At 49.9% G+C, this 26,753-nt stretch overlaps 3 protein-coding genes across 5 annotated transcripts in view; 2 read left to right on the top strand and 1 right to left on the bottom strand.

Moving 5' to 3' along the window:
* The window catches only part of PRKRIP1 (PRKR interacting protein 1), a 532,772-nt gene that overhangs the window by 301,707 nt on the left and 204,312 nt on the right, over positions 1–26,753 (top strand). The gene's annotated exons all lie outside the window — the stretch shown is intronic.
* The window catches only part of IFT22 (intraflagellar transport 22), a 984,170-nt gene that overhangs the window by 862,917 nt on the left and 94,500 nt on the right, over positions 1–26,753 (bottom strand). The window lies entirely within an intron of this gene.
* CUX1 (cut like homeobox 1) overlaps positions 1–26,753 on the top strand; it is a 1,083,765-nt gene that overhangs the window by 988,605 nt on the left and 68,407 nt on the right. Inside the window, 2 exon segments of the mRNA XM_050783609.1 lie at positions 7,313–7,417; positions 15,290–15,478. Of these exon segments, the coding sequence (XP_050639566.1) occupies positions 7,313–7,417; positions 15,290–15,478 (294 nt within the window).

Below are 26,753 nucleotides of genomic sequence, written 5' to 3'. Positions count from 1 at the left end.
TTCAAACGATTCTCCTGCCTGAGCCTCCCCAGTAGCTGGGACTACAGGCATACGCCACCACGCACGGCTAATTTTCTTATTTTTAGTAGAGGTGGAGTTTTGCCATGTTGCCCAGGCTGGTCTCGAATTCCTAGGTTCAAGCGATCTGCCCACCTCAGCCTCCCAAACTGCTGAGATTGCAGGCACATGCCACCACGTCCAGCTAATTATTGTTCTTAGTAGAGACAGGGTTTTGCAATGTTTGCCCAGGCTGCTCTTGAACTCCTGGGCTCAAACGATCCACCCACCTCCGCCTCCCAAAGTTCTGGGATTCCAGGTGTGAGCCACCATGCCCAGCCAGGAAGCTTATTCCCAACGGTGGTCCTCCTCAGTCTGGCTCTCCAGAGGTGCCACGCTGAAAGATGCTTGCTCTGGAGAGAGTGAGCTCCCTGTCACCAGAGCTATGCAAGCAGATTAGCCAGCCCTCCCGGAGAGCATGAGATGGGGAATCAGCCACAGAGTGGACCGAAGGAGGGATTGAACAAGAAGGCTCAAAGGGTGCCTTTTGACCCTGAAGTCTAGGAGTTCGTGACATGAGAAGCATTCAGAGAGGAAAGATGCAAGCCCTGGAATATCGAGAGAATATTTTCAGCAGGACAAGAAGTGGAAGGTTAAAGGAAAGCCAGAGAAGGGGACGTTGGCCTGGGCCATCAACTAGGAGAAAAGCTGCCCAGAGCTGGGCATGGTGGTGGCGGCACCTATAGTACCAGCACTTGGAGAGACCGAGGCAGGAGCTCGCTTGAGCCAGTTTGAGACCAGCCTGGGCAACACAGTGAGACCCCCATCTCTACAAAACGTTAAAAAAAAAAAAACTAGCCAGGTGTGGTAGTGCACACCTGTAGTCCCAGCTAACCCAGGAGGCTGAGGTGGGAGGATCTCTTGGGCCCAGGAGTTCAAAACCAACACCAGAGATGCGGGTCGGAGAGTGGGCTGGTAGGAGGGGACCTGGCCAGGCCTGCAGGAGGGTCCCAGTGTGAAGGATTAATCCTGGGAGCACTGCAGAATCGTAGGCAGGATTGAGACAGAGAACAGATGGGAGTGGAAAGACCAGAAGCCGGGAGAGCAGTGAGAAGCTAGCGTGGCAGTAAGGGGAGAGATGGCATGGGCCTGACCCGAGGCCGTCCCTGCGGAGGTGAGCTGGAGGTGGGCTGGGCAGTAAGAGGAGGGCGCAGACACGGTCCCACACTGGTGCAGGCGGCAGGCATCTGGACCAACGCCTTTCCCATCAGGAAACCCCCAGGAGGAGCAATTTACTAGCTCACTGGCATACAACATTCGTTTTCCCTAGGCATGTAGTTAGAATGTTCTACTGATACCTGAAGCGCTCTTTTATTGCTAAAGCACTGTGCTCCTGTTACAGAGAAGTGGTAGAGCAGTTGGCACCTGTCAATTACGTCAGAGCCTCATTCACACCTGTTTGTTGAACATCAGGGCACTGGCATAAATACTTACTGTCCCAATTGGTGACAGTAAAGGTTCAGAACTCTTGAGATATCATGGTAAATAAGAAGCCACAGCTTTACACTTCAAGCTGTGTGTGAACCCCGTCCCGGGGTAAATAAGAAGCCACAGCTTTGCGCTTCAAACTGTGTGTGAAACCCCGTCCCGGGGTTTTAGCAATTCATGGCTTTTTTTGCGGTGAAAAACAGCGGCCCACCCACTGCCCCTCCAGGGCCTCCTTTCTGAGCAGTGGTGATCTGAGTTGCTGGTGGGCCTTGGTCTCAAACTCCCGGGCTCAAGCGATCCTCTCCCCTTGGCCTGCCAAAGTACTGGGATTACAGGCATGAGCCACTGAGCCCGGCTTTGAAACCAGCATTTTAGTATCTATGAGGCCTGCTCAGAGTCAGTGCTCAAAAAGATGTACTGAATGAATATGGGCTTTAACGCCCAGGCTGGAGTGCAGTGGCACGTTCTCCTAGCCCACAGTGGGGCTGGGAGGGAGTCATTGAAGTGAGCTGCCCTCCTCCTGTTCACCTGCCTGGTGTTTATGTCACAAGACTGCCCTAGTGGAGGACCCTCCAGGTTGAGGTTAGGGGTTAGAAACCACAGCTGAACCTCACTATGGAGAGTGGGTCTCCATGGAGGCCTTGGCCACTGGTGCAGCATCAGCGTGGGACACGTGGTGGTGGGCATCCGGTCTCCAGCCGTGGTAGACGTTCCTGGCCTCCTTCCTGCAAAGTCACTGACGTGGGGTTACCTCTGGGAGTCAAGACGGTCACTGTAATTGCTGGGGGTGGGGAAGCAGGCCTCAGCCCATCGTAGGCTCTGGGGCTGCTTTGTTCCTCAGGGGACTTGCTCATCTCTGGTGTCCTCAAGCCTGAACTTTAATGGCCATGCAAGCAGAGAACAAGAGACAAAACCTGGGGCCAAGAAAGGGGTGGAAGATTGGATCAGAGACTCCCCCTCAACCCATATAAAACCAGGGACTTCAAAGGCCATACTCTGAAAGTGTAAACTGGGGGGATGTGGAAAGGAGTCTGCCCTTAAAGGGGAGACGGTGAGGGTTCCCTCTTGTTGGTTCCAGAGGGAGAAGAAAATGAGCCTCCCAAGAGATTCCTAACCACAGTCATCTCTCCACAGGTCTGGGGCTGTGTTTCACGCCAGTCGCCCCAGCCCTCTCCCCACACCTCTGCTCCGCCAGGCTGCAGCTGGCCCAAGGCCCTGTCTTTATCCTCTGCAAGCCCATCCCTCTCTGTGTCCTTCCCATGGTGCCTCACCATGTTTTATGAGTCAAATTGTTCAGACTTTAGAGGCCTGGAAGTAGCTGTCTGCATCCTGTATTCACATCCCAATCGGGGGCACTGAGGTTAGAGGAAAACTTTTTTTTTTTTTTTTTTTTTTTTTTTTTTTGGATTGCCCTTGCTTGCCCTGTGACCCAGGCTGGAGTGCAGTGGTGTGAGCTCACTGCACCCTCCCCCTCCTGGGTTCAAGCAATTCTCATGCCTCAGTCTACTGTGTAGCTGGGACTACAGGTGCACACCCCCACACCCGGCTAATTTTTGTGTTTTTAGTACACACAGGGTTTCACCATGTTGACCAGGCTGGTCTCAAACCCCTGACCTCAAGTGATCTGCCCACCTCAACCTCCCAAAGTGCTGGGACGGATGGGCAGGGGCAGGGGAGAGATGGGCAGGGGTTGGGGGGCCCGTGGAACTTCCTCTAGGATGAGGTGACCTCGTGGACCTCTGGTTCCAGCTGCCCCTCCCCAAATCACCCAGTGAGGAATGTGACACCAGCCCAGGGAGCAGAACAGCCTCCTTCACCTTCCCCAGAGACGTGAAGCCCCCCGGGTCTCACGGTGGAAACCGTCTCTGTATTTGCTGGCTTGACTCTAACAGGAAGAATTCCTGAGACACGGTGTCGCTGGCTGCTTGCTGCCTCCCAGGTGACTGCTGAAGGGAGGCAGTGTTTAACTTGATGCCAGCTAAGAGTCATTTCCCCGAAAAGGGTCTTCCATTTTGAGAGGAGGAGGATGTGAGGTGTGCCTGGGGCCACACACACCAGGGACCTTCATGACAATGTCCTGGAAACCGTTGCCAGGTGGCGGGCATCGGCTTATGTGAGCCCCATGGCCGCCAGTCCCCTTGCTGGGCGACTGTTTTCTGCCATCGTAGTCCGGGTTACCACCGATATGCAAGCAGTACCCTCCTCGCCCCCGTGTTTCTAGCATCTACTCTGGTTTCTCAGCAAAGGACAGAGAATAGGCAAGAAACAACAAGAAAGATCTCCCGGGACAGTGCTCAGGCTCGGCGAGGGGCCGTTCTCATGGTGAGGCAGACACAAAAGTAGAATGAGGACTCCCGGTAGCTCTGCCTCTGCGGGGACACAGGAGGAGACGGGAGCCCGGCAGTAATCACAGGGAAGTGATGTCTCAGGGCAGCCACCACTCTTGCGTCTGGGATTCCGGATCTAGAAACACAGCTACAGGTGGTTGAACAGGGGTCTTCAGGAAGATGCCAGAGCCTCAAAACCAGTGTCACCACGCGCCGACCTGGCACAGGGCCCCCTTTTTCCTGCCTCAGCTGCCAACGATGGGCTTCACTGCTCAGCTCCTGAAACGAATTCATCCCAGCTGCCGATCAGCGTCTGTTTCCCTGTTCCTTCCTTTCACTGCCATGAGGCCTGTTTTTAGGGAATTCTCCTGTTTCCTGGATGTCTCACCACACAAACCACCTCAACGCTTCATTTTTTGAGTTTTCTATTTTTTTCGATGCCCTCAGGACAGAAATCCTAAATAACTACGTGATCAGACAAGGTGAAGCCAAAAGTGATAGAAGTCTGACCACCATGACCGCCAACAGACAGGCCACAGAAAGACTGTCCATGAACTTGGAAACTGCAAATGCAACCGCTCCACAGAAATTTTGCAGTCAGGCCTGGCTCGGGGGCTCACACCTGTAACCCCAGCACTTTGGGAGGCTGAGGCGGGCGGATCACTTGAGATCAGGAGTTCGAGACCAGCCTGGCCAACAGGGTGAAACCCTGTCTCTGCTAGAAATACAAAAATTAGCTGGGCATGGTGGCGCGCATCTGTAATCCCAGCTACTCAGGTGGCTGAGATGGGAGAATCACTTGCACCTGGGAGATGGAGGTTGCGGTGAGCCAAAAGCACACTGCTGTGCGGCAGGGTGAGACTCCATCTCAAAAAAAAAAAGAGAGAGAGAGAGAAATAAAGAAATTATGCAATCAGAGATTGAAATCATCAACAGCTAGAGATCCCTTCTTTTGTGAACCGTCACCCTGTGATGAGATGGTATCCACTCTGAACGGCTAAAGCCTGCTTGAGACCCATGTAGGCTCCCAGGGACACCTTATAACCAGGTGTCCAGGACTTCCCCAGCTCTGGCTGTTCCAGAACACTTCAGAACCAGCTTCTCCACTAGGCTAAGAAATAGGTTTCCTAGCCCAAGAGACCAGGAGAAATATCTCCAAATACATCTTATTCCAGGCAGTCTTAGATATTTTCTGCCCAAGAGTTGAACTGACCAGCAAGGGAGGCATAAGCTCTTCAGTGATGTGACGTGATTATCAGAAACACTTGGCGTGACCCATCTGGAAATAAACCAGGAAAAATCTTTTTTGTTGAAGAAGACATTTTTCCGTAGTCTTAATAGTTGATTAGGCTCGGTGCAGTGGCTCACACCTGTAATCCCAGCTCTTTGGGAGGCCAAGGCAGGTGGATCACCTGAGGTCAGGAGTTCAAGACCAGCCTGACCAGCATGGCAAAACCCTGTCTCTACAAAAAACACAAAAATGAGCCGGGCATGGCAGTGCATGTCTGTAATCGCAGCTACTCAGAAGGCTGAAGCAGGAGAATCCCTTGAACCCGGGAGGCGGAGGTTGCAGTTAACTGAGATTGCACAACTGCACTCCAGCCTGGGCAACAGAGTGAGATTCCAATCTCAGAAAAAAAAAAAAGAAAAAAAACAACAACAGTTGATTAGTTAACATGAACCAGCAATCACCTCCATAGTCCTGGACATACAGGTCACCTTGCCACTTTCCTGATGGCTGGTTCTAGATTCAGTGTGGACGAGAGATAGTGATAGAGGTGACCTGTTTGGGCCTAGATAGACCCAGCCAGGCACGTGAATTCAACTGAATGTAATTCCAAGAGCTCCTGGAGAGGCAAGGCAGACGGCCACCAGCACCACCCTGGGCAGACGGAACTGCCATTAGAAATATCCTAAATTGGCTGGGCATGGTGGCTCACACCTGTAATCCCAGTATTTTGGGAGGCCAAGGCAGGCAGATCATCTGAGGTCAGGAGTTCAAGACCAGCCTGGCCAACATGTGAAACCCCATCTCTACTCAAAACACAAAAATTAGCCAGGCATGGTGGGCACCTGTAATCCTAGCTACTCAGGAGGCTGAAGCAGGAGAATCGCTTGCACCCAGGAGGTGGAGGCTGCAGTGAGCCAAGATCATGCCACTGCACTCCAGCCAGGGTGACAGAGCGAGACTCCGTCTCAAAAAAAAAAAAAAAAAATCGTAGTTTGTCTGTATGCAGGGCAAATAGATTCCATGCTGTTGCCACAGAATTGCTTAAACCTGCCAAAGCCACTCCTCCTAGAACTAGATTAATCAGCCAGTTCCAGGGCAGGCCAACTTCTTGTCTTTCTGAGTCCTTTCTTAGCAATTATTAACCACACGCTGCCATGCCACAAAACAGGAAAACACACGATGGAGATGCTACTTGGCCAGGCTTTTCTGATTGAATGTTTCTAGTAGTGGAATGTAAGTCTGGGAGGAAGAAGCGGAACTTTGCCTCAGCCCACATGTCCCATGTCATTCGCCACCGTCTCCTACCTGTCTTAGAACTGTGCCTCAGTCCTAAGAATTAAACCGGCACAAGGCCATTCACAAATGACCTCTGCCTAAGCTCTGTGTCCCGGGCACTTCCGTGGCTAGGGACCATGTTCCCATTTTACAGATGGGTAGGCGGCAACTCAGTGAGTTTGGGTAACTTGCCCTGGTTTGTCTTTTCCCAGACACCCTGTCGGGCGGGGGCACTGGGGTGACCTGTCCTCATCATCCAGTGGGAAATCCCCATTTTCTCTCTAGGAGTGGTGGTTTCCTTGTTCAAGATTTTTAGGCAAATGTTGGAAAAGTCCACTCATTTGTCCCGCAGCCCCCCGCACTGGTCTGTGCCATCCTCCTGCCTGTGTCCTCGGATTGGTCTGGTTGGCTGAAAATGCCAGGATCAGCATTCAAAACGCTTTGTCCAGTGGAGGGTTAAATATGTTGAAATAAGCCCAGCCCTTACAAAAGCGGTGGCATTTACATCCTGTACGTTTATGGAAATCCTTGCTGAAGAAAAACAACCACAACATTGTTTGTGTGTGTTTTTAGGAAGAGAATGGCCAAAGTGTCTTTAATTCACTGTTTACCCGTGAGAATTACTCCCAGGAGTAATCCCGCAATAAAATCTTCTTGGTCTATGAGAATAGAAAGAAATTGAATCAAAAGACTCGATTTCCACTTGTATTTATTCAGTCTGGGAAATTCAGTGGGCCGGAGTATTAGTATCAGCAGGGGATTCCTTTGCTCCTAGCGTTAAATTACTGTCATAATCGCTCAATTATTTCTTCCTTGTACTGTTTAAAATAAAAATCCATCACATTCTGTGTTTTTTTTCCTAGCATTTATTAGGTTGAGTGTTTAGGAAAATCAATTATAGTCAGTCAGGCATGAATTGATGAATGTTCTTGTAATAATTGTCAGTTGTTAAACTGAATGTACTTTCTCTTTCACCCCTTTTCATTTCCTTCAGAGGGCAGAGGTGGCTCAGAGAGAGGCGGAGACCTTAAGGGAACAGCTCTCATCCGCCAATCACTCCCTCCAGCTGGCCTCACAGATCCAGAAGGCACCAGACGTGGTGGGTAGCCCCGGCCCCGTGGGGGACTGTCCCCGCCTGGCCTCTGCACCTTTGAGTTACAGCCACTTGCCCCTTTTTGTTTCCAGCGTCTCTTTTTGGGAATCACGTTTTAACCAGTACTGCTTTCTTGGTGGGGTTTGCTTTGACCAACTGGGGGCCGGAGCTTGTTAAAGTCAAAGGAAGAGCTTTGCTAACTGTGCGTGGCTGGGCTGAGACCAGCATGGCGTCCACCCAGGGCCAAGGTGGAGGCCGCGCAGACATAATCCCAGACACAGTCACAGTGCCCCAGCCGGGCCTCAGGGGTGATTGCTGGTGTGCGGGTGGAGACCCGAACCAGGAGCCTCTCCAGAATGACACAGGGAAATGGAGGGTTTCCGCTGTGCCCTTGCAAGATGAGGAACAGTTCAGGATGAGCTGGGGGATGGGGGTGGGCAGGCAGAGAGGTAACATTCTGCACCAGTTTATGGAGCAGGAAGAGTGGGTATCACACCACTTTTTTGCAGCTTGCTTTTTTTGAAATTAGCGCAAATGGCTCTTAAAACATTCCCAGCTCAATCAAGGTGGCTTTGAACTGCTGGTTTCCAGACTGTCTTTCAATGCTGTGTAGGGACAAGGGACAGCGTTGGAGCTAAGACCTTGGGTGTGGGAGCCATAGCCCCTGGTGCAGACCCCAGCTCTGCAGTCTGGTGATGGGGACAAGGAGCTTAATGTCCCTGAGTCTCTGTTTCCCCGCCTCTAAACTGCGGGGTTGACGCGGAAGTTATTGTGAGCAAATAACTTAGAGCAAAGCTGGACACGTAATAAGACTAAGTAAACCTTAGCAGTAATTCTAGTTGTAGTTGGCAGTAATTCTAGTTGTAGTTGGCACCATTATCTCTGATCTCCCAGTTTTGGGGTTTTTTTTTTTTCTTTTTTTTAAATTAAGATAAGGTCTCTCTCTGTCACCCAGGCTGGAGTGCAGTGGCGCAGTCTCGGCTCACTGCAGCCTCCACCTCCCAGGCTCAAGGGATCCTCCCAGCTCAACCTCCCGCATAGCTGGGACTGCAGGCGCACACCACCACACCTGGCTGATTTTGGTATTTTTTGTAGAGACTAGGTTTTGTCACGTTGCCCAGGCTGGTCTCAAACTCCTGGACTTAAGAGATCCTCCTGCCTCGGCCCCCCAGAGTGCTGGGATGACAGGCGTGAGCCACCACGCCCAGCCTGATCCCCCAATTTCTAGCACATGATTTCATCACTAGTTCACTTACAAACCTCAGTTTTCCCATGTGTAAAATAGGAATTAAGTGATCATGAGGCCCCTCTAAGGAGCCCCTCATCCTAAGGCTACAATGAGTACGTATCAGTTGTAGGAGTCCTTTTTATCGAAAGGTGACTCCATCGAGCCCTTGCTGTATGCCGGGGCTTGTCGTGGACACCCGAAGAACCCTAAGGAGTAAGATGAGGCTGGTTGCAGAGGGTAGTCTCATCAGAAAAACTTGCTCTTGTGATCAATTCATCTGTCAGTTTGACAGTCATTATTCCCACCCAATCTGTGAAACAGGGTACTGTTGTTTCTTTTTTTTTTTTTTTTTTTCTTTTGAGACACAGTCTTGTTCTGTCACCCAGGCTGGAGTGCAGTGCCATGACCTCAGCTCACTGCAACCTCCGCCTCCCACATTCAAGCAATTCTCGTGCCTCAGCCTCCCGAGTGGCTGGAGTTGCAGGCGCGTACCACCACACCCAGCTAATTTTTGTATTATTTGTAGAGATGGGGTTTTGCCACGTTGCCCAGGCTGGTCTTGAATTCCTGTCTTCAGGTTATGCACCTCCCAAAGTGCTGGGGTTACAGGCGTGAGCCACTGTGGGATCTCACTCAGTCACCCAGGCTGGAATGCAGTGGAGTGATCATGGCTCACTGTAGCCTTGACCTCCTGGGCTCAAGCAATGCTCCCACCTCAGCCTCCCAAGTGCTGGGATTACAGGCATGAGCCTTCATTCCCGGTCCTATTTTTTTATATAGATGAAGAAACAAAAGCTCCATGAATGTAAACACCTTTCCCCAAAGCACAATGTAATGGCTGAGCTAAGACCCAAGTTGGACCTTCTGGCACCCCAGACTGTGGCTTTTAAATTATTCACCAGGAATGAATCTAGATCAAGGTATTAAGACTCCCTTCTAAGAATGGATTTTAGGTTTCTTTTTAAAATTAACATTAAATAAAACATCTGTTGCTGGGCACAGTGGCTCACGCCTGTAATCCCGGCCCTTTGGGAAGCTGAAGCAGGAGGATCACATGAGGCCAGGAGTTTGAGACCAGCCAGGGCAAAATATGGAGACCCCATCTCTACAAAAATGTTAAAATTAGCTGGGCATGGTGGCATGTGCCTGTAGTCCCAGCTGGCCGAGGCAGGAGAATTGCTTGAACCCAAGAGGCAGAGGCTGCAGTGAGCTATGATCGTGCCACTGTGCTCCAACCTGGGCAACAGAGAAAAATCCTGTCTCCAAAAAAGTAAATATGAGACTGGGTGTGATGGCACACACATGTAATCCTAGCACTTTGGGAGGCCGAGGTGGGCGGATCACCTGAGGTCAGGAGTTCCAGCCTGGCCAATATGGCCAGACCCTGTCTGTACTAAAAATAAAAGAATTAGCTGGGTGTGGTGGCCTGCGCCTGTAATCCCAGCTACTCGGGAGGCTGAGGTAGGAGAATCGCTTGAACCTGGGAGACAGAGGTTCCAGTGAGCTGAGATCATGCCACTGTACTCCAGCCTGGGCAACAGCAAGAATCCATCTCAAAAAAAAAAAAAAAAAAAAAAAAGGCAGATAGGATTTCTGAATGTAGAGAGTGTTTCTGGATATAGAGAAAAGATTTGCATTGAGTAGGCCATCACGTCCTTCATACTTCATGGACTCTGGAACTTAATTTTAACTGAATGTCCCCGTGGCTCTGTTACGGTTCCTTCCTCTAAGTTTTGACAAACTGGATGCAGCACTATGGCCGGGGTGGGAGGCAACCTTCAGGACGGGGTCAGCGGCTTCCCCTGGCCCCTGGGGTCCCGCTTGGTTCTGCAAAGGAAGCCGTCCATTCTGATGCGTCTACATGGAGCCCCTGAGCTCCGTGTTTTGGTTGAAAAGAATTCTGGCACTATCCTGGACTGCAGCAACCAAAACATTTCAGAAGGAAATGAATGTTTTTGCAGGTAGAGTCCGTTGTGGATCCTAGGGGCGCTTAAACACTTCATCATCGGTTAAGTGCCGTGTTTACATGGCACCGGTTCAGTCTCCCCAGAGCAGCCCCGTGGGGCTCCCCGCGGGCATGTGTTCCCACATAGCCAGTGGGTTCCAGCTGCAGCCAGTTGGGGAGCAAACATGGGAAACTGGGCCAGCGGAAAAATGGTCTGTTGCACTTGGCTGGCAGAATGCAGCAGAGAAACAGTGGAGTCTGTAGATCTAGCAAAGGCCAAAACCCGTGCATTGGGTATCCCAGTGGAATCCCCCATTCTAGAAGGTGAGCGGTCACTGAGTGAGCTGCTGGCCCAAGTTTGCGGCCATGCTGGGCTTTGCATAGTTTTTTTGTTTGTTTGTTTGTTTGTTTTTTAATGAGACATAGCCACGCTCTGTCACCCAGTCTGGAGTACAGCGGCGTAATCTGGGCTCACTGCAACCTCCACTTCTGGGTTTAGCCAATTCTCCTGTCTCAGCCTCCCGAATAGCTGGGATTACAGGTGCATGCCACCATACCTGGCTAGTTTTTGTATTTTTGGTAGAGATGGGGTTTCACCATGTTAGACTGGTCTCAAACTCCTGACCTCAGGTGATCCGCCCACCTCAGCCTCCCAAAGTGCTGGGATTACAGGCATGAGCCACCGCACCCAGCCTCCCTAAAGCTTTGAAGGCCAACTCTTCCTCTCTCTGATTTCCTCTCTAGCTTTTGTCCATGTCTCTCCCAGCCATCACCCTATGGACTGACAGGCCACTGCTTCTCATCCAGGCCCCCTGGATCGCTCCCCAAGCCCCTCTCTGTTTCTTTCTTAGTTCTCCATTGTGTTCTTGTGACGGGACAACTGGGAGTGCCCATTGTGTTGAGATGGAATGAGCCACAGTTTCAGATAAAGGAAGGATGGGCCGGGCACGGCAGCTGACACCAATAATCCCAGCACTTTGGGAGGCCGAGGCAGGCGGATTACAAGGTCAGGAGTTCGAGACCAGCCTGGCCAAAATGGCGAAATCCCATCTCTACCAAAACTATAAAAATTTGCCTTTGCCATGCATGGTGGCATGTGCCTGTAAGCCCAACTACTCAGGAGGCTGAGACAGGAGAATCGCTTGAACCCAGGAGGCGGAGGTTGCAGTGAGCTGAGATGACACCACTGCACTCCAGCCTGGGTAACAGAGCAAGATTCCATCTCAAGACAAAAAACAGATAAAGGGAGGACGGTCATGTCTGTGTCATTTCCAAGGTCTTACTGCTTTGGGGTTCATTATTACCTCGTTTAGTTCATGCGAGACAGCGTTGATTTTTGCTATTTTATGAAGGAGGAGTTTGTGGCTTGAGTTCCTAGGAGTTGGCCAATGTGGCCAAGCTCTTGTGGCCACACCCAGCCAGGCCCAGGAGTTGAGCCCTCGACCACCTGCTGCCCGGTCCCCACTCTGGGTCCAGCGACAGCACTGAAATCCGTACCTTTGACCTGTGTCATTAGGAGCACCTGTCCCAGACCTGCCCCTCGTGAAACCCACGTTCCCTTAGCTGGTTTTACTGACCCTTTCGTAAAAGCCTTTTAATCAGTGTCTATGGCCAGCACCCCTCAGGGTGGAAGATTAAGATGAGGATGTGATATAGCATGATTCAACCTGTGCCCAGACTGACCTCCCTACATGTCACTTCTACTGTGTCCCCTCTTTGCTCCAGAGCTGGCAGGGACTCCCCAGGGCTGCCACCACATGTGCAGGCGCCTCTGGCCACCCCTGGCAGCCGTCACTCCTCCAGCCCTGCCCTACACTCCTGCCAGCCTCTGCACCTGCCTGCACGTTCCCCGCCCTTTCCCGGCACCCACTGTGAGATGGAGCCCCCCTTCCTTCCGACAAGGTCCCATCAGCCTGCCCGAGGCCCACCCGTTCCCCCCTCCTGTGGCTCAGCCCCTGTCCTGGTCCTCCTACCCTGGAGGGCTCCTGACGTTGACCCTGCCCGGCGTTATCCAGAGCAGTGCTTTCCAGACTCCCTGTGATGGACAGTTTTGTTTTGTTTTTTAAATTTCCAGTCTGTGGCAGACTGATCGTTTTTTATAAAAGACATTTAAAATGTCACCAAAATGCCGAATCGCTATAAAAGTTTCTAAACACTTATTCTCGATTTCTGTAATTGCCTCACTGTGCACCAGCAACAGTTTGCAAATTGGCAACGATCCGTGCAGCTCACGCTGCACGGAACAGGCCTGGACAGCCTGTGCCTGGTAAATAAGCCGACAGGAGATGCTCGCTCCAGCCCTCCAGGGCCACGCGCACAGCTGTCAGAGGTCAGGAGACCCGAAACACCTCTTTTACAACCTCATACAAATCAAAGAAGCAGGAAGGAGTACCGTCTTTGCGCACGAAACTGTACAGACTTAAATGGTAAAGGCCTCATTTTCCCCGAGGGAGATATGAAGCATTATTTCCCTGAGTGATTGCCTATCCCCAAATTTGAAAATCCGTGGCGAGCACACGGTGCATGGGATGGCCCATCTGCGCTTGCCAGCCGGGGCCACGGTGCCACCCTTTCCCCACAATACAGGCAAGATCAGGACATGAAACTGAGCACTTCAGAGGGGGGACAGCAGCAAGGACAGTGGCTTTCTGTGTTACAGCATGAGCTGCCCCCAGGATTCGGCCGTCATAGACACCATGCAGCTCTGCCCTCTCCACCTATGTCCCCATCTGTCATGCCCAGAATTGTGTCTGCCCTGCAGAAAAGATTTCAGAATCTTTCAGGAGCCAGGATTCCTTTTTTTTTTTCTATGACAGAGTCTTGCACTGTCACCCAGGCTGGAGATCAGTGGTGCAATCATGGCCCACTGCAGCCTCAACCTCCCCAAGCTCAAGCGATCCTCCCGCCCCAGCCTCCTGAGCAGCTGGGACTATAGGCATGCACCACCATGCCTGGCTAATTTTTGTATTTTTTTGTAGAGATGGGTTTTCGCCATGTGGCCCAAGCTGGTCTCGAACTGAGCTCAGGTGATCCATCCACCTCTGCCTCCCAAAGTGCTTGGATTACAGGTGTGAGCCACGGCACCCCGCCCCATGATTACTTTTAAAGCTTGAAAAAAGTACTACTTGAGTCATTGAGAAGTAGAATTACAGATTTGACTTTTTCCTTTTTTTTTTTTTTTTTTTTTTTTTTTTTTTTTTTTTAGTACCTTACCTTTTTTCTATTTTGCATATTTTCCACAATGAGCATTTGGTGAGGTTAAGGGGTAGGTAGCCAGTTTTTTGTTTTTTTTTTTTTAATCAATTATCCTAAGAGTTCTTCAACAAAGGAACACCAAATATACATCTGCCACATCTTTTAATTATTTTATTAAATAAAATACTGGCCGGGCACAGTGGCTCATGCCTGTAATCCCAGCACTTTGGGGCCAAGGTGGGTGGGTCACTTGAGGTCAAGAGTTTGAGACAAGCCTGGCCTACATAGTGAAACCCCATCTCTACTAAAAATACAAAAATGAGCCAAGTGTGGTGGTACCCACCTGCAATCCCAGCTACTCAGGAGGCTGAGGCAGGAGAATTGCTTGAACTCAGGAGATGGAGGTTGCAGTGAGCCGAGATCACGCCACTGCACTCCAGCCTGGGCGATAGACCAAGACTCCATCTCAAAAAAAAAAAAAAAAAGAAAAAGAAAATGCTGATATAGAGTTATCAATTTGTCAGACAATATCTCAGCTTCTGGGTAATTTTAACAGAGAATCTCAAGGACCTTGAATTCCACCTTGTGGTGGAAAATCTCGGTGGTTTGGGAGCATTCGAGGGAGGCTTCCTCCTCTGAGCCACCCACTCTGCCGTTCTCCTGCCTGGAGCACTCTTCCCTCTTCTGCAGCACTCAGCAGCCCCTCCCACCTCCTCCAGGTCTCTGCTCACACATCACCATCTCAGTGAGTCTTTTCCTGGCCGTCTTATTAAAACCCCTGCCTCTCTCAACTCTGACTCTGTGGCCTCTGTTTTAAGTCTCCTTTGACAGTGGTCACCCTGCACACTTTGCATTACTAATAAGTGTATTTTCTGCGTCTCACTCACCATGCCCCATCCCTGCTGGGCTGTAAGCCCTGGGAAGACAGGGACTGTTCTCCTGTTTTTTCGTTTTTTTGAGACAGAGTCTCATTCTGTTGCCCAGGCTGAAGTGCAGTGGTACAATCTCAGCTCAGCGCAACCTCCGCCTCCCGAGTTCAAGTGATTTTCCTGCCTCAGCCTTCTGAGTAGCTGGGATTACAGGCCGCCACCACTCGCCTATAATTAGCCCAGCTAATTATACCTAATTATAAGCACAGGGTTTCACCATGTTGGCCAGGCTGGTCTCGAACTCCTGACCTCAGGTAATCCACTCACCTCGGCCTCCCAAAGTGCTGGGATTACAGGCGTGAGCCACCACGCCCAGCCTGGACTTTTGTCCTTTGATTCACTGCTATATGCTTGGTACATGGTGGGCGCTCAGTACATATTTGTCCAGTGGATGAATCTAGGTGGCAGCTAACCACAGGGGGAGGAAGGTGACATAGGGGAAGTGCAAGCAAGTGATGTCCTGCCATCACCAGCCCACACCCTGAGATCTGTGCAGCTTCTGTCTCAGTTGCCAGCACAGATAGCCCCAAGCACCTGCCTCAAGGCCAGTGCAGTTTTGTCATCTCTTTTCTCCTCCCCAGGAGCAGGCCATAGAGGTGCTGACCCGCTCCAGCCTAGAAGTTGAGTTGGCCGCCAAGGAGCGAGAGATCGCACAGCTGGTGGAGGATGTGCAGAGACTCCAGGCCAGCCTCACCAAGCTGCGGGAGAATTCAGCCAGCCAGATCTCCCAGCTTGAGCAGCAGCTGAGCGCCAAGAACAGCACGCTCAAAGTAAGGGGGCCGCAGGGGCCAGGGGTGGCCCAAGGAGGCAGGGCGGGCAGCTGGACGCGCGTGCGCACACACACCCTCTGCTTTTCTGGACTTGATAGCAAGTATGGCAACCTTGAACCTCTGTAAAGTAGCACCAAGGAGAGTCCCAGAGTCCACAGCAGGGAGACTGGATGTTGAACCCTGCCATCAGCCCTTGTGTAGACAGCATTTCCCTTTTTTTTTTTTTTTTTTTTTTTTTTTTTTTTTTGGAGACAGAGTGTCGCTCTGTTGCCCAGGCTGGAGCACAGTTGTGCGATCTCGGCTCACTGCAGCCTCCACCTCCCAAGTTCAAGCAATTCTCCTGCCTCAGCCTCCCAAGTAGCTTGGGATCACAGGTATGCATCACCATGCCCAGCTTCTTTATTTATTCGTTCATTCATTCATTTATTTTTGAGACAGAGTCTCATTCTTGTCGCACAGGCTGGAATGCAATGGTGTGGTCTTGGCTCACAGCAACTTCCACCTCCCAGATTAAAGCAACTCTCCTGCCTCAGCCTCCCGAGTAGCTGGGACTACAGGCGCGTGCCACCATTTTTGTATTTTTAGTAGAGATGGGGTTTCACCACGTTGGTCAGGCTGGTCTTGAACTCCTGACTTCAGGTGATCTGCCCACCTCAGGTTGCCAAAGTGCTGAGATTATAGGTATGAGCTTCTGCGCCCAGCTCTTTAACCGAGTTTTGCAGAGCATCCTGGCTTTCTGAGGATACCCCCGCAGGAGGACGTGGTGTCCTATAACTCCAGCACTTCTGGTGCCTGAGCCAAATAAAACCCCAGAGGTCCATGGAAGTCACATCTGACCTTCTAAGCTAAGGGACATTCTCTTGTCCAAGCACCTTTTCCCTTGGTGGCCCCAGTCCAGGTACTGCTTCAGTCCAGGGAGCCAGACACTCAGGCTCCCTCCCACGAGGCACTCTTGGCTTTTCCATAAATTTCTATCCCAGACGCAGAACCCAGAGCTTTTTCCACATATTAAAAGTAATGATTATACTTGAGGTATTTGCAATCTGTTGAAGCGAGTGTAATTTGAAGAGGGTCCTGGGACCCTTGATTTACAGGCTTCAGAGCCAGAGGAGACTCTCAGAGTTGTCAGTCTTGACAGTGAAGAAGGCAGGACCTTCAGGGCAGGGCTTCAGCCCCCGGCCGGGGTTTCCCGCTCTGCCCGGGGGCTGCCCGTTCAGGCCCATTCCTTCCCCAGTACCTCCATACCGTGTCGGGGGGTGAGAGAATGAGCAGCTGTAAGGTATATTCATTATATGAATAAAGTGAGTCAGGGTTCATTGTGAACATTCAAAGGACACCTTTTCTGGTATGAAGTAGGCCTAGGATGTACTTAGGTCCATTTTGTTTTGTTGTTGTTGTTTTTGAGATGGATTTTCACTTTTGTCGCCCAGACTGGTATGCAGTGGCGCAGTCTTGGCACACTGCAACCTCCGCCTCCTGGATTCAAGCAATTCTCCTGCCTCAGCCTCCTGAGTAACTGGAACTACAGGCAGTCGCCACTATGCCAGGCTAATTTTTATATTTTTAGTAGAGGCAGGGTTTCACCATGTTGGCCAATCTAGTCTCAAACTCATGACCTCAGGTGGTCTAGCAGCCTTGGCCTCCCAACCAAAGTGCTGGGATTAGATTACAGGCATGAGCCACTGCCTTTTTGGGTTTTTTGGAAATGGAGTCTCTCTCACTCGCCCAGACTGGAGTGCAGTGACAGGATCATAGTTCACGGCAGCCTCAAACTCCTGGGCTGAAGCGATCCTCCTGCCTCAGTCTCCCAAGTAACTGGGACCAAAGACGTGACCCACCACACCCAGCTAGTTTTTTAATTTTTTGTAGAGCTGGGATTTCACTACGTTCCCCAGGCTGGTCTGGGACACCTGGGCTCAAGCAGTTCTCCCACCTTGGCTCCCAGAGCACTCTGGGATTATAGGCATGAGCCGCTGCACCTGGCCCAATGTCTTTTTTTTGTTTTTTTTTTTGTTTTTTTTTTTTTTTTTTTTTTTTGAGACGGAGACTCGCTCTGTCGCCCAGGCTGGAGTGCAGTGGCCAGATCTCAGCTCACTGCAAGCTCCGCCTCCCGGGTTCCCGCCATTCTCCTGCCTCAGCCTCCCGAGTAGCTGGGACCACAAGCGCCGCCACCTCGCCCGGCTAATTTTTTGTGTTTTTAGTAGAGACGGGGTTTCGCCGTGTTAGCCAGGATGGTCTCGATCTCCTGACCTTGTGATCCGCCCGTCTCGGCCTCCCAAAGTGCTGGGATTACAGGCTTGAGCCACCGCGCCCGGCCTTTTTTTTGTTTTTAATTGAAATTTTTTTTTGACACATGACCAAATTTATGCCAAAACTAAGTTTCCAGCAAATCTACTGCTGATGCTGATGGCTCCCATGACCCTCCCTCGCTCCGTTCTTCCGCCTCTTTGGGGTGAATTTCACCCATTCACTGAGAACTGCCCAGTGCCTGGTCCCTTGGAGGAGACAGTCCTGCCGACTTTGGGGAAATGGTTGAGTCCTGCTTCCGTCTGTCCTCAGCCAGGTCATTTTTAAAAATATTTTATTTTATTTTAGATGGAAATTCATTCTGTTGCCCAGGCTAGAGTGCGATGGTGCCATCTCTGCTCACCGCAACCTCTGCCTCCCAGGTTCAAGCGATTCTCCTGCCTCGGCCTCCCGAGTAGCTGGGATTACAGGCATGAGCCACCACTTCCAGATAATTTTGTATTTTTAGTAGAGATGGGATTTCTCCATGTTGGTCAGGCTGGTCTTGAACTCTTGACCTCAGGCGATCTGCCCACCTCGGCTTCCCAAATGCCGGGATTACAGGCGTGAGCCACCGTGAGCCAGGTAGTTTATTTTGTCACCGCCATTTCTTCCTCTCTCATCAGCGTACCCAATGAGTACCAGGATTCAGTTTTTATTTCTAGATTTAATCTCATTTGCTCATGTTACGGCCATTTCTGACCCCAGCAACGACATCATTATGAGATAATTTGCCTTTCTCTCCATTGTCAAGTTAAAGGGCGTGACTCAGATACACACCAGCTACAAGAGAGCAAGGCTGTAGACCTTACATTTTTTATTATAGAGCAATTTCTTCCAAATCAGTTAAGGTTTCAGTGTTTGCCTTCACAAAAAAATGAAACGCGGTTTTGCAAATTAATGTTCGTTATCCGTATCTTGGGGGAATTGTTTAATACCGTGCAGTTAATGAAACAATTCAGCAATACTTCTTCCAAAATCATTGCTACCTTATCTTCATCTAATCTCATAATCAAAACATATCTTCCAGTAACAAGACTTCTGATTTTAATTATCTTAACTCCTTGTTGCCAGGAGTACAGATTTCGCTAATACCAAACCCACATGCAGAAAGCGTTTGACTTCACCAAACCAGGGTTTCCTCTCACCCCAAAGGAGTAAGGTTAATTGAACGAGATACCTTCTGAGGGTGTTTTGTTTTCCTAATGTGTATAATGTATAGCCTCAACTATAAGCTAAAGGAATACAATTATTAGGAAAATATTTTTACGAATGAGACTTGGCAAATTGGCAACCTGATGCTTTTGCCATGGGGAACCTTGACCCCACAGTCTTGGCTACTCATAGAACTCACCTTCACTTACCATGGAGCTGCTTTCTTTCTTTCTTCTTCCTGTCCCCTTCCCCGCTTTCCTGTCTTACGGGGGACCCACGGATGCACAATGTGGCCTTGAATTAGGTTGCTGTTTGGGAGAGGAGGCTCCAAGCGCCCAGCTCTGGGCTCAGCTGTTTGGAGTTGCAGGTGGTTTTCCCATGAACACTTGGCAGCAGGTCCTTGATCTTTGAGACATGTGCCAGGTTGTTTGGTGGCAGTCACTTGGGGAGAGGGCATTTCCCATATGCAGAAGGCTTATTGGGCAGAATCTTTGTCCTGAGTTCATTGAATTGTTTCCACCCGTACTTTCCAATGATACTCTCTCTAGTTGGATGAATTGGAGGACTAATTGGTTCTCTTTCTCTAACCCATTGAAATTCTCCATCTTTCTGCCACTGAGGTGTCTTCTCTTCCCTCAAATTTGATTTGTCATTTTACAAAGATACCAGACAGCTGCACGTCTTCGAGTCTGTCCTGTCCAGGGCTCTACTTTTTCAAGCGAAGTTCCCCATAAGCGCCCCGCCATCCACGTGTGTCACGGGACATCCGCTAACCTTTAATTAGGCACGGAAACAGACGCAGAAGTGGGAGATGTTTCCTCCTGCCTAATCTGACAAGTGCTTAAGCATAGTGCCACTTGTAAGGAAGAACTCTATTTTTGCAATTAATGAAACAGCCCGACCACCGTTGACAAGGCTGCTTTTTGATAACTCTCTATTCTGTGGTCTTCTGTTGGAATGCTTTAATATAGAGGCAGTATAATTAGCTAGTCAACTGCACTGTACTTGCTACAGCACAGAAGATAATGCTACCAATAGCTTCAATTTACAATGAGTATTTGTAAGAAAGGCTAACTAAAAGAACGACAGGCTCCCAGAAGGAGGAATTATATTTTTCTGAAGACGCTTTAAAGATCATTGCTTCCCATTGGGTGGGTAGTCACATGAGTTAGAATCACCTAGGGGTCTTTTTCCAAACTGCTTCTGTTTCCCTACCCCTCACCCCAGCCCCTGAGGCTCTGATGGGTCCCACGGAGACACTATGGGAAGGTGCTGTGTCCCTGGGGCACTGAGGTGGTATGAAAGAGGTGGTGGAAAACCTTCCGTCTCCCCACACCCTCTGGCCTTGGGGGTCTGTCTTTTCATCTTGCATTCTCAGGTGGGAAGATCACTGGAGCCCAGGAGTTCAAGACCAGCCTGGCCAATGTAGTGAGATCCCATCTTTTTATTTTTTTATTTATTTTTATTTATATATATTTTTGGAGACAGAGTCTTGCTCAGTCTCCCAGGTTGGAGTCCTGTGGCGTGATCTCAGCTCACCACAACCTCCGCCTCCTGAGTTCAAGCAATTCTCCTGCCTCACCCTCCCAAGTAGCTGGGACTATAGGTTCCCACTACCACGCCCAGCTAACTTTTGTATTTTTAGTAGAGACGGGGTTTCACCATGTTGGCCAGGTCAGATCACGAGCTCCTGATCGCAGGTTGTTCACCTGCCTCGACCTCCCGGAGTGCTGGGATTACAGGCGTGAGCCACCACGCCCAGCCCCTTCTCTTAATTTTTTTTTTTTTTAATGAGCCGGAGTGGTGACACATGCCTGTTGTCCCAGCTACATGGGAGGCTGGGGAGAGAGGATCATTGGAGCATACACAGCACCCACCCCAGTGTTCGGAGATTTGGACTCACCATCCAGAGCCCAGAGTATCCTTGGGCTCCTCCCCAACTCCCAGCACCAGCAGAACCTAAATTTCCATACCTGCTGCCTCTCCCTGAGGAAGCATGGAGACACATGTCGTCATCTGGAGAGAGTCCTTGTCCAGTAGAAAAGGAGGTACATGCTGCCCAGGCCTGGACCCCAGAGATGCAGTGTCAACTAAGGGTCTGTGTCTCAGACCCCTGCCCTGGGCGAGGGGTTCCCTGTGAGGCCAAAGACTCCCACACCAACTCTCCCCTGAACCAGTCAGACAGCACCACGCGGAGCCTGGCCCCGTTTATCTGCACCGCAGATGCCACTCTGCCCCCACGGTCAGAATTTTATGGAAAAGAGATATTGTCACTTTGACCACTCGCTGTGTAACCTGGAAGACATGACCTTTCCCAGGGTCCCTGCCTTAGTCAGACCTGCGAGAGGCCCCTTTGCTCTTTTTTTTTGAGACAAGGTCTCACTCTGTTGCCCAAGCTGGAGTGCAATGACACAATCATAGCTAACTGCAGCCTCGACCTCCCTGGCTCAAGGAATCCTCCCATCTCAGCCTCCCAAGTAGCCGGGACTACAGGCACATGCCACCACAGCCGGCTAGTTTTTATATCTTTTATAGAGATTGTGTCTTGCTATGCTGCCCAGGCTCGTGTCGAACTCCTGGGCTCAAGTGATCCTCCCACCTCAGTCTCCCATAGTGCTGGGGTTACAGGCATGAACCACCATGCCCTGCAGTAGATAGACATCGTCTATAGATTGAACACGTACTTTGCTAATGCCAAAATAGTTGGCATTGTAGATTAAAGCTTATTTTCATTTAAATCTTAGCCAGGCTTTTAAGAACTTCAAATAGATAATTCTTCTGGCACTTCAGGACCGAGCTGGGGAGCACCAGTTAAGTTAGCCAGGTGGGCTCCGTGTATCTTTTCAATCGTGCTATTACAACAGGTATGTTCAATTGGTACTTGATCATCCTATGTTTCACCACTGTCCTTTGAAAACCTGTGTTCATTCTGAATCTCCCCATTCTTCAGATGAGAAACGTGAGGCCCAAACAGGCTCAGGTTATCCAAGGTCACAGTCAGCCGGGGTAGGACCAGGTTGGCAGCCAAGTCTCTGACACTTGGCCTTTTCTCACCTGTCTGTGTAAAGCCCACATGTGTTCCTTAGATTCATGCATTTTATTTTATTTTTAAAGACAGGATCTTGCTCTGTTGCCCCAGGATGGAGTGCAGTGGCATGATCATAACTCACTGCAGCTCAACCTCCAGGGCTCAAGTGATCCTCCCACTTTAGCCTCCTGAGTAGCTGGAACTACAGGCGTGCACCACCACACCCAGCAAATTTTTAAATTTTTGTAGAGATGGGATCTCCCTATGTTGCCCCTGCTGGTCTTGAACTCCTAGGCTCAAGCAATCCTCCTGCCTCAGCCTCCCAAAGTGCTGGGATTCCAGGCGTGACTCACCGCACCCAGCCAGACAAGTGCATTTTTCAGGAAGATGACCAGTTCCCAGATTCTCTTTCCACAGTCTTGGACATGAGGTTACCCTTGACAGCGGGAGCCACTCCAGGGCACATGTACTCTTTCTCTGTGGCTCTGCTGCAGAATAGCGAGGACCTTGGGACGTGACAGGCTGAGATCTGGAGACTTTCATGAACAGAGCTCCTGGAGAAACAGAACCAGAGACTCTCTTTAGATCCAATTGTAGCCAGATTCAACCCCACCTAGCAGGGATGTAGTAATTGTAGTAACAAGGACAGTAACAGTACTAACCACCATTTACAGAGCACTTTACCATGTGCCCAGCACCATACTAAGCTCTAAGTACCCAATATTTTATTTAATCCTCACCAAAGCACTGTAACATATGAACACAATCCCCATTTTATAGGTAAGGAAACTGAGGCTTAGAGAAGTCAAGTCTGGGTAGTTGGGTGGGTTGGTTGATTGGTTGGTTGATTTATTTATTTATTTATTTAGAGGCAAGGTCTCACTCTTTTGCCTGGGGTGGAGTGGCACCATCACGGCTCACTGCAGCCTCCACCTCCCAGGCTCAAGTGATCCTCTTGCCCCAGCCTCCTGAGTAGCTGGGACTACAGGCACATGCTAACACACCCAGCTAATGTTTTGGAGTTTTTTTGTTTTGTTTTGTGTTTTTGTAGAGACAGGGTCTTGCTATGTTGTCCTGCTTGTCTTGAACTCCCACGCTCAAGCGAGCTACCACACCTGACCCAAGACGTCGAGTCTTATCTAGGTTCACCTTGCAAGTACGTGGCAGAGTCAGGATCTGTGGGACTCTGGAGCCCAGGTTTTGCAGAGAGCCCCCGGCTCATCCTGGCCTCTCCGGCGTCTCACTTCCTCCCTGCAGGCAAGCGGGGCTGGCCTCAGCTCTGTCAAGACCTGCACTGTAGGACCCCAGAGATTTTTCTTCTTTCTTCGGGTAGTCAGACCCATCTGCAAAAGTTTTGCAATCATGAAATCAGATAGCGTATGAAATGCTAGGAATAAGCGCAGGTCTAGCATACCACGCGGCCAGCGGGAGCATGACCGGACAGGAGGAGTGCGTCTTCAGAGACATTGAGAAACTGGCGTGCCTGTCGCCCATCCCAGGGTCAGAGTCTTTGAAACCGAGCTTTCTGGGAACCCAACAAGGAGTTTCTGATCGAAGAACCGCACTGAGGACAGTTAGTCTTTTTTCCCACACTGGGCATTTTCAGCATCAGAGGCCAATGGGAGCCCTGCGTCTGCAGGTTTTGAGATGTGGCACTCACAGTAAGGTCACTAGAATGGAGATGTCCATGGGACCAGGTTACAAGCGCTCTGCCAGTTGGGAGAAGCGTCGCCAGGCAGCCTCCCCCAGGCTCCATCCAGCTTATCTGCCCAAGACAGGAAACGTCATCGAAGGTTTAGAGAAGAGATCTTGGGGACTTCCTGGTTCAACTGCCCCAAGGTAGATGGCAGAACTCTCAATGGAAGCTGTTTAGCTCTCAGCAAAAGCTTATGTCCAACTAAAATACAGTCATGCGTCACTTAACAATGAGGCTGCATTCTGAGAAATGCGTCATTAGGTGAATGCGTTGTGCAATCATAGTGTGTACTTGCACAAACCTAGATAGTATATATATTTTTTTTTATTTGTGCCTGTTTTTCATTCGGAAAACCAAATGTCCCAGCACCATTACTGAGCATTAGTCATTTCCCCTGCTTGATCTGCAGTGCCTTTATAAAGGGCCGTATGTCAGCTTTCTTTGTATGTTCCATTAGAATGACTCAGGCCAGGCGCGGTGGCGCAAGCCTATAATCTCAGCACTTTGGGAGGCCAAGGCAAGTGGATTACCTAGTGTCAGGAGTTCAAGACCAGCCTGGCCAACATTGTGAAAAACCTCATCTCTACTAAAAATACAAAAATTAGCCAGACATGGTGTCAGACACCTATAATCCTAGCTACTTGGGGAACTGAGGCAGGAGAATTGCTTGAACCCAGGAGGCGGAGGTTGCAGTGAGCCAAGATCATGCCACTGCACTCCAGCCTGGGCAGCAGAGTGAGACTCTGTCTCAAAATAAAAAAAGACTCTTATGGGGCTTAGGCAGCCTTTGTTGACCGAAGCGTTATGTGGTACACAGTTATACACGGATCCCACCCCTAAAACCTTCCAATTAGGGCCAATCACAGGCCTTCGAAGAAGACCTGCAGCCATGCCCTTAGACGGAGAGTGTAATGGGACTTAGCAGTGCTAAGAGTCCCAATATCAAGGCTGGGAACCTGGAATCCCGGCACTTTGAGAGGCCGAAGTGGGAGGATCACTTGAGCCGAGGAGTTCAAGACCAGCCTGGGCAACATAGTGTGACCTCGTCTCTACAAAATAACTTAAAAAAAAAAAGAGTCCCACTATTGAGGGCCCAGAGTTGCCAACATCTGCACTGGTTCTTTGCTTTGTGCAAACCCTTGAGTAATTGCTGTTATTCCCATTTTACAGATGAGAAGTTTATTAACTTGTCCATAGGCACCCAGCTCATAAGGGACAGACTCAGGTTCCAGGCTCAGGCCATTGGCCTTCTTGGTCTGTGCCATGCCAGGCTCGGAGACCCTCCGTGTGCTCCTCCCTCTCTCTGCCTTATTCCCAGCCAGCTCCTATTCTCTGGATATGACGTTTATGCACGTTCCGTATCCAGCCTTGGTGATCGCGACCGTCTGATGTGCATTTTGGATTCCAGTGACACTGAATAATCCCTCGCAAGGAAATATGAGTGCATTAGTACTAACTGCTATTTGACGATAGGGAAGAGAATAAAATAATCACTTCTTGACAAGCACCTTCTGAGAATCTTTTGTAGGAAAATGAGTGCCTTCTACCTCGTGTTTCATTAGGACTGAGAAAACCATTATAATACACAAAGTCAGCAAGAAGTTTTCAAAAGGACCTATGGCAGAGCAGTTTCATGCAGTGGGAAAGGCACGCTTGAGAAATCACCACCGAAGGCAACAGAAAAAGACGGGCCCAGTGAAGGCTGGGCAGCTGGAATCCCAGCACTTTTGAGAGGCCAAAGAGGATAACTTGAGCCCAGGAGTTTTAGTTAGTTAGTTAATTAGTTATTAATAGTGTGTGCTTGTACAAACCGAGATGGTATTTATCTTATTTATGCATTTTTTAATATGAAAAACCAAATGTCCCAGCCCTGTTACTGAACATTCGTCATTTCCCCTGCTTGAACTGCAGTGCCTTTATAAAGGGCCGTATGTCAGCTTTCTCTGTATGTTCCATTAGAATCTTAGGGACTTAGGCTGGACACGGTGGCTCAAGCCTGTAATCCCATCACTTTGGGAGGCAGAGGTGAGCAGATCACCTAAGGTCAGGAGTTCGAGACCAGCCTGGCCAACATGGTGAAACCTCATCTCTAATTATTATTGAATAATTACTTAATTATTAATTAGTGATTAACTAATAAAACACATGAATTTTTAAAACAGCGGGCAGGTTGGGATTTAGATGGCACCATCTCCTCCCCAAAGTCTAGAATGTTCTCAGTTGGCTTTAAACTGTGGTCTTAGCCATGGCTAGTCAAGCAGAACCTGAAAGGGCACCTATGGCTGGGCATGGTGGCTCACGCCTGTAATTCCAACACTTTGGGAGGCTGAAGGGAGAATCACTTGAGCTCAGGAGTTTGAGACCAGCCTGGGCAACATAGCAAGACCCCATCTCTTAAAAAATAACCAGGTGTGGTGATGTACATCTATAGTCCCAGCTACTCAAGGAGCTCGGGCAGGAGGATTGCTTGAGCCCAGGAGTTGGAGGCTGCAGTGAGCTATGATCACACCACTGCACTCCAGCCTGGATGACAGAGCAAGACCCTGTCTCTCTTTTTTTTTTTAAAGAAGAAAAAAAGAAGAAGAAGCATAACACCTAGAAACCCTGTAGAGGGGAAGTTACCGGAAATGACATTTGTTCACCTCTAGCTTGGAAACATGCTGAATGGCCAGAACACCCTCCTGGCACTGCCCCTCCATGTTCTTGTTTTATGTAGAGTTGCCTCATTTCCTCCAAGGAGCTCCCTTTAGAAAAGATCAAAAGCAAACTAGTCCAAAAACACCTTCAGAGAAGAAAGCACCCCTACGACCACCCCACAGCAATGGCTCCTCTCACAAGAAAGCCCTGCAGAGCTGTGGGCAGAAACGGCCACACCAGGCTGGGCAGGGTGGCTCACTCCTGTAATCCCAGCACTTTGGGAAGTTGAGGCAGTAGGGTCACCTGGGGTTGGGAGTTCAAGACCAGCCTGGCCAACATGACAAAACCCTATCTCTACTAAAAATCCAAAAAAATTAGCCAGGAGTGGTGATGCATGCCTGTAATCTCAGCTACTGGGGAGGCTGAGGAAGGAGAATTGCTTGAACTCGGGAGGCCAGGGTTGCAGTGAGCCA

Source organism: Macaca thibetana, chromosome 3, assembly GCF_024542745.1.
Source record: "Macaca thibetana thibetana isolate TM-01 chromosome 3, ASM2454274v1, whole genome shotgun sequence".
In the NCBI taxonomy this organism is placed as follows: domain Eukaryota; kingdom Metazoa; phylum Chordata; class Mammalia; order Primates; family Cercopithecidae; genus Macaca; species Macaca thibetana.
Note: the sequence above shows the minus strand (reverse complement) of the source record. Positions and strands in the feature narration are given on the sequence as shown.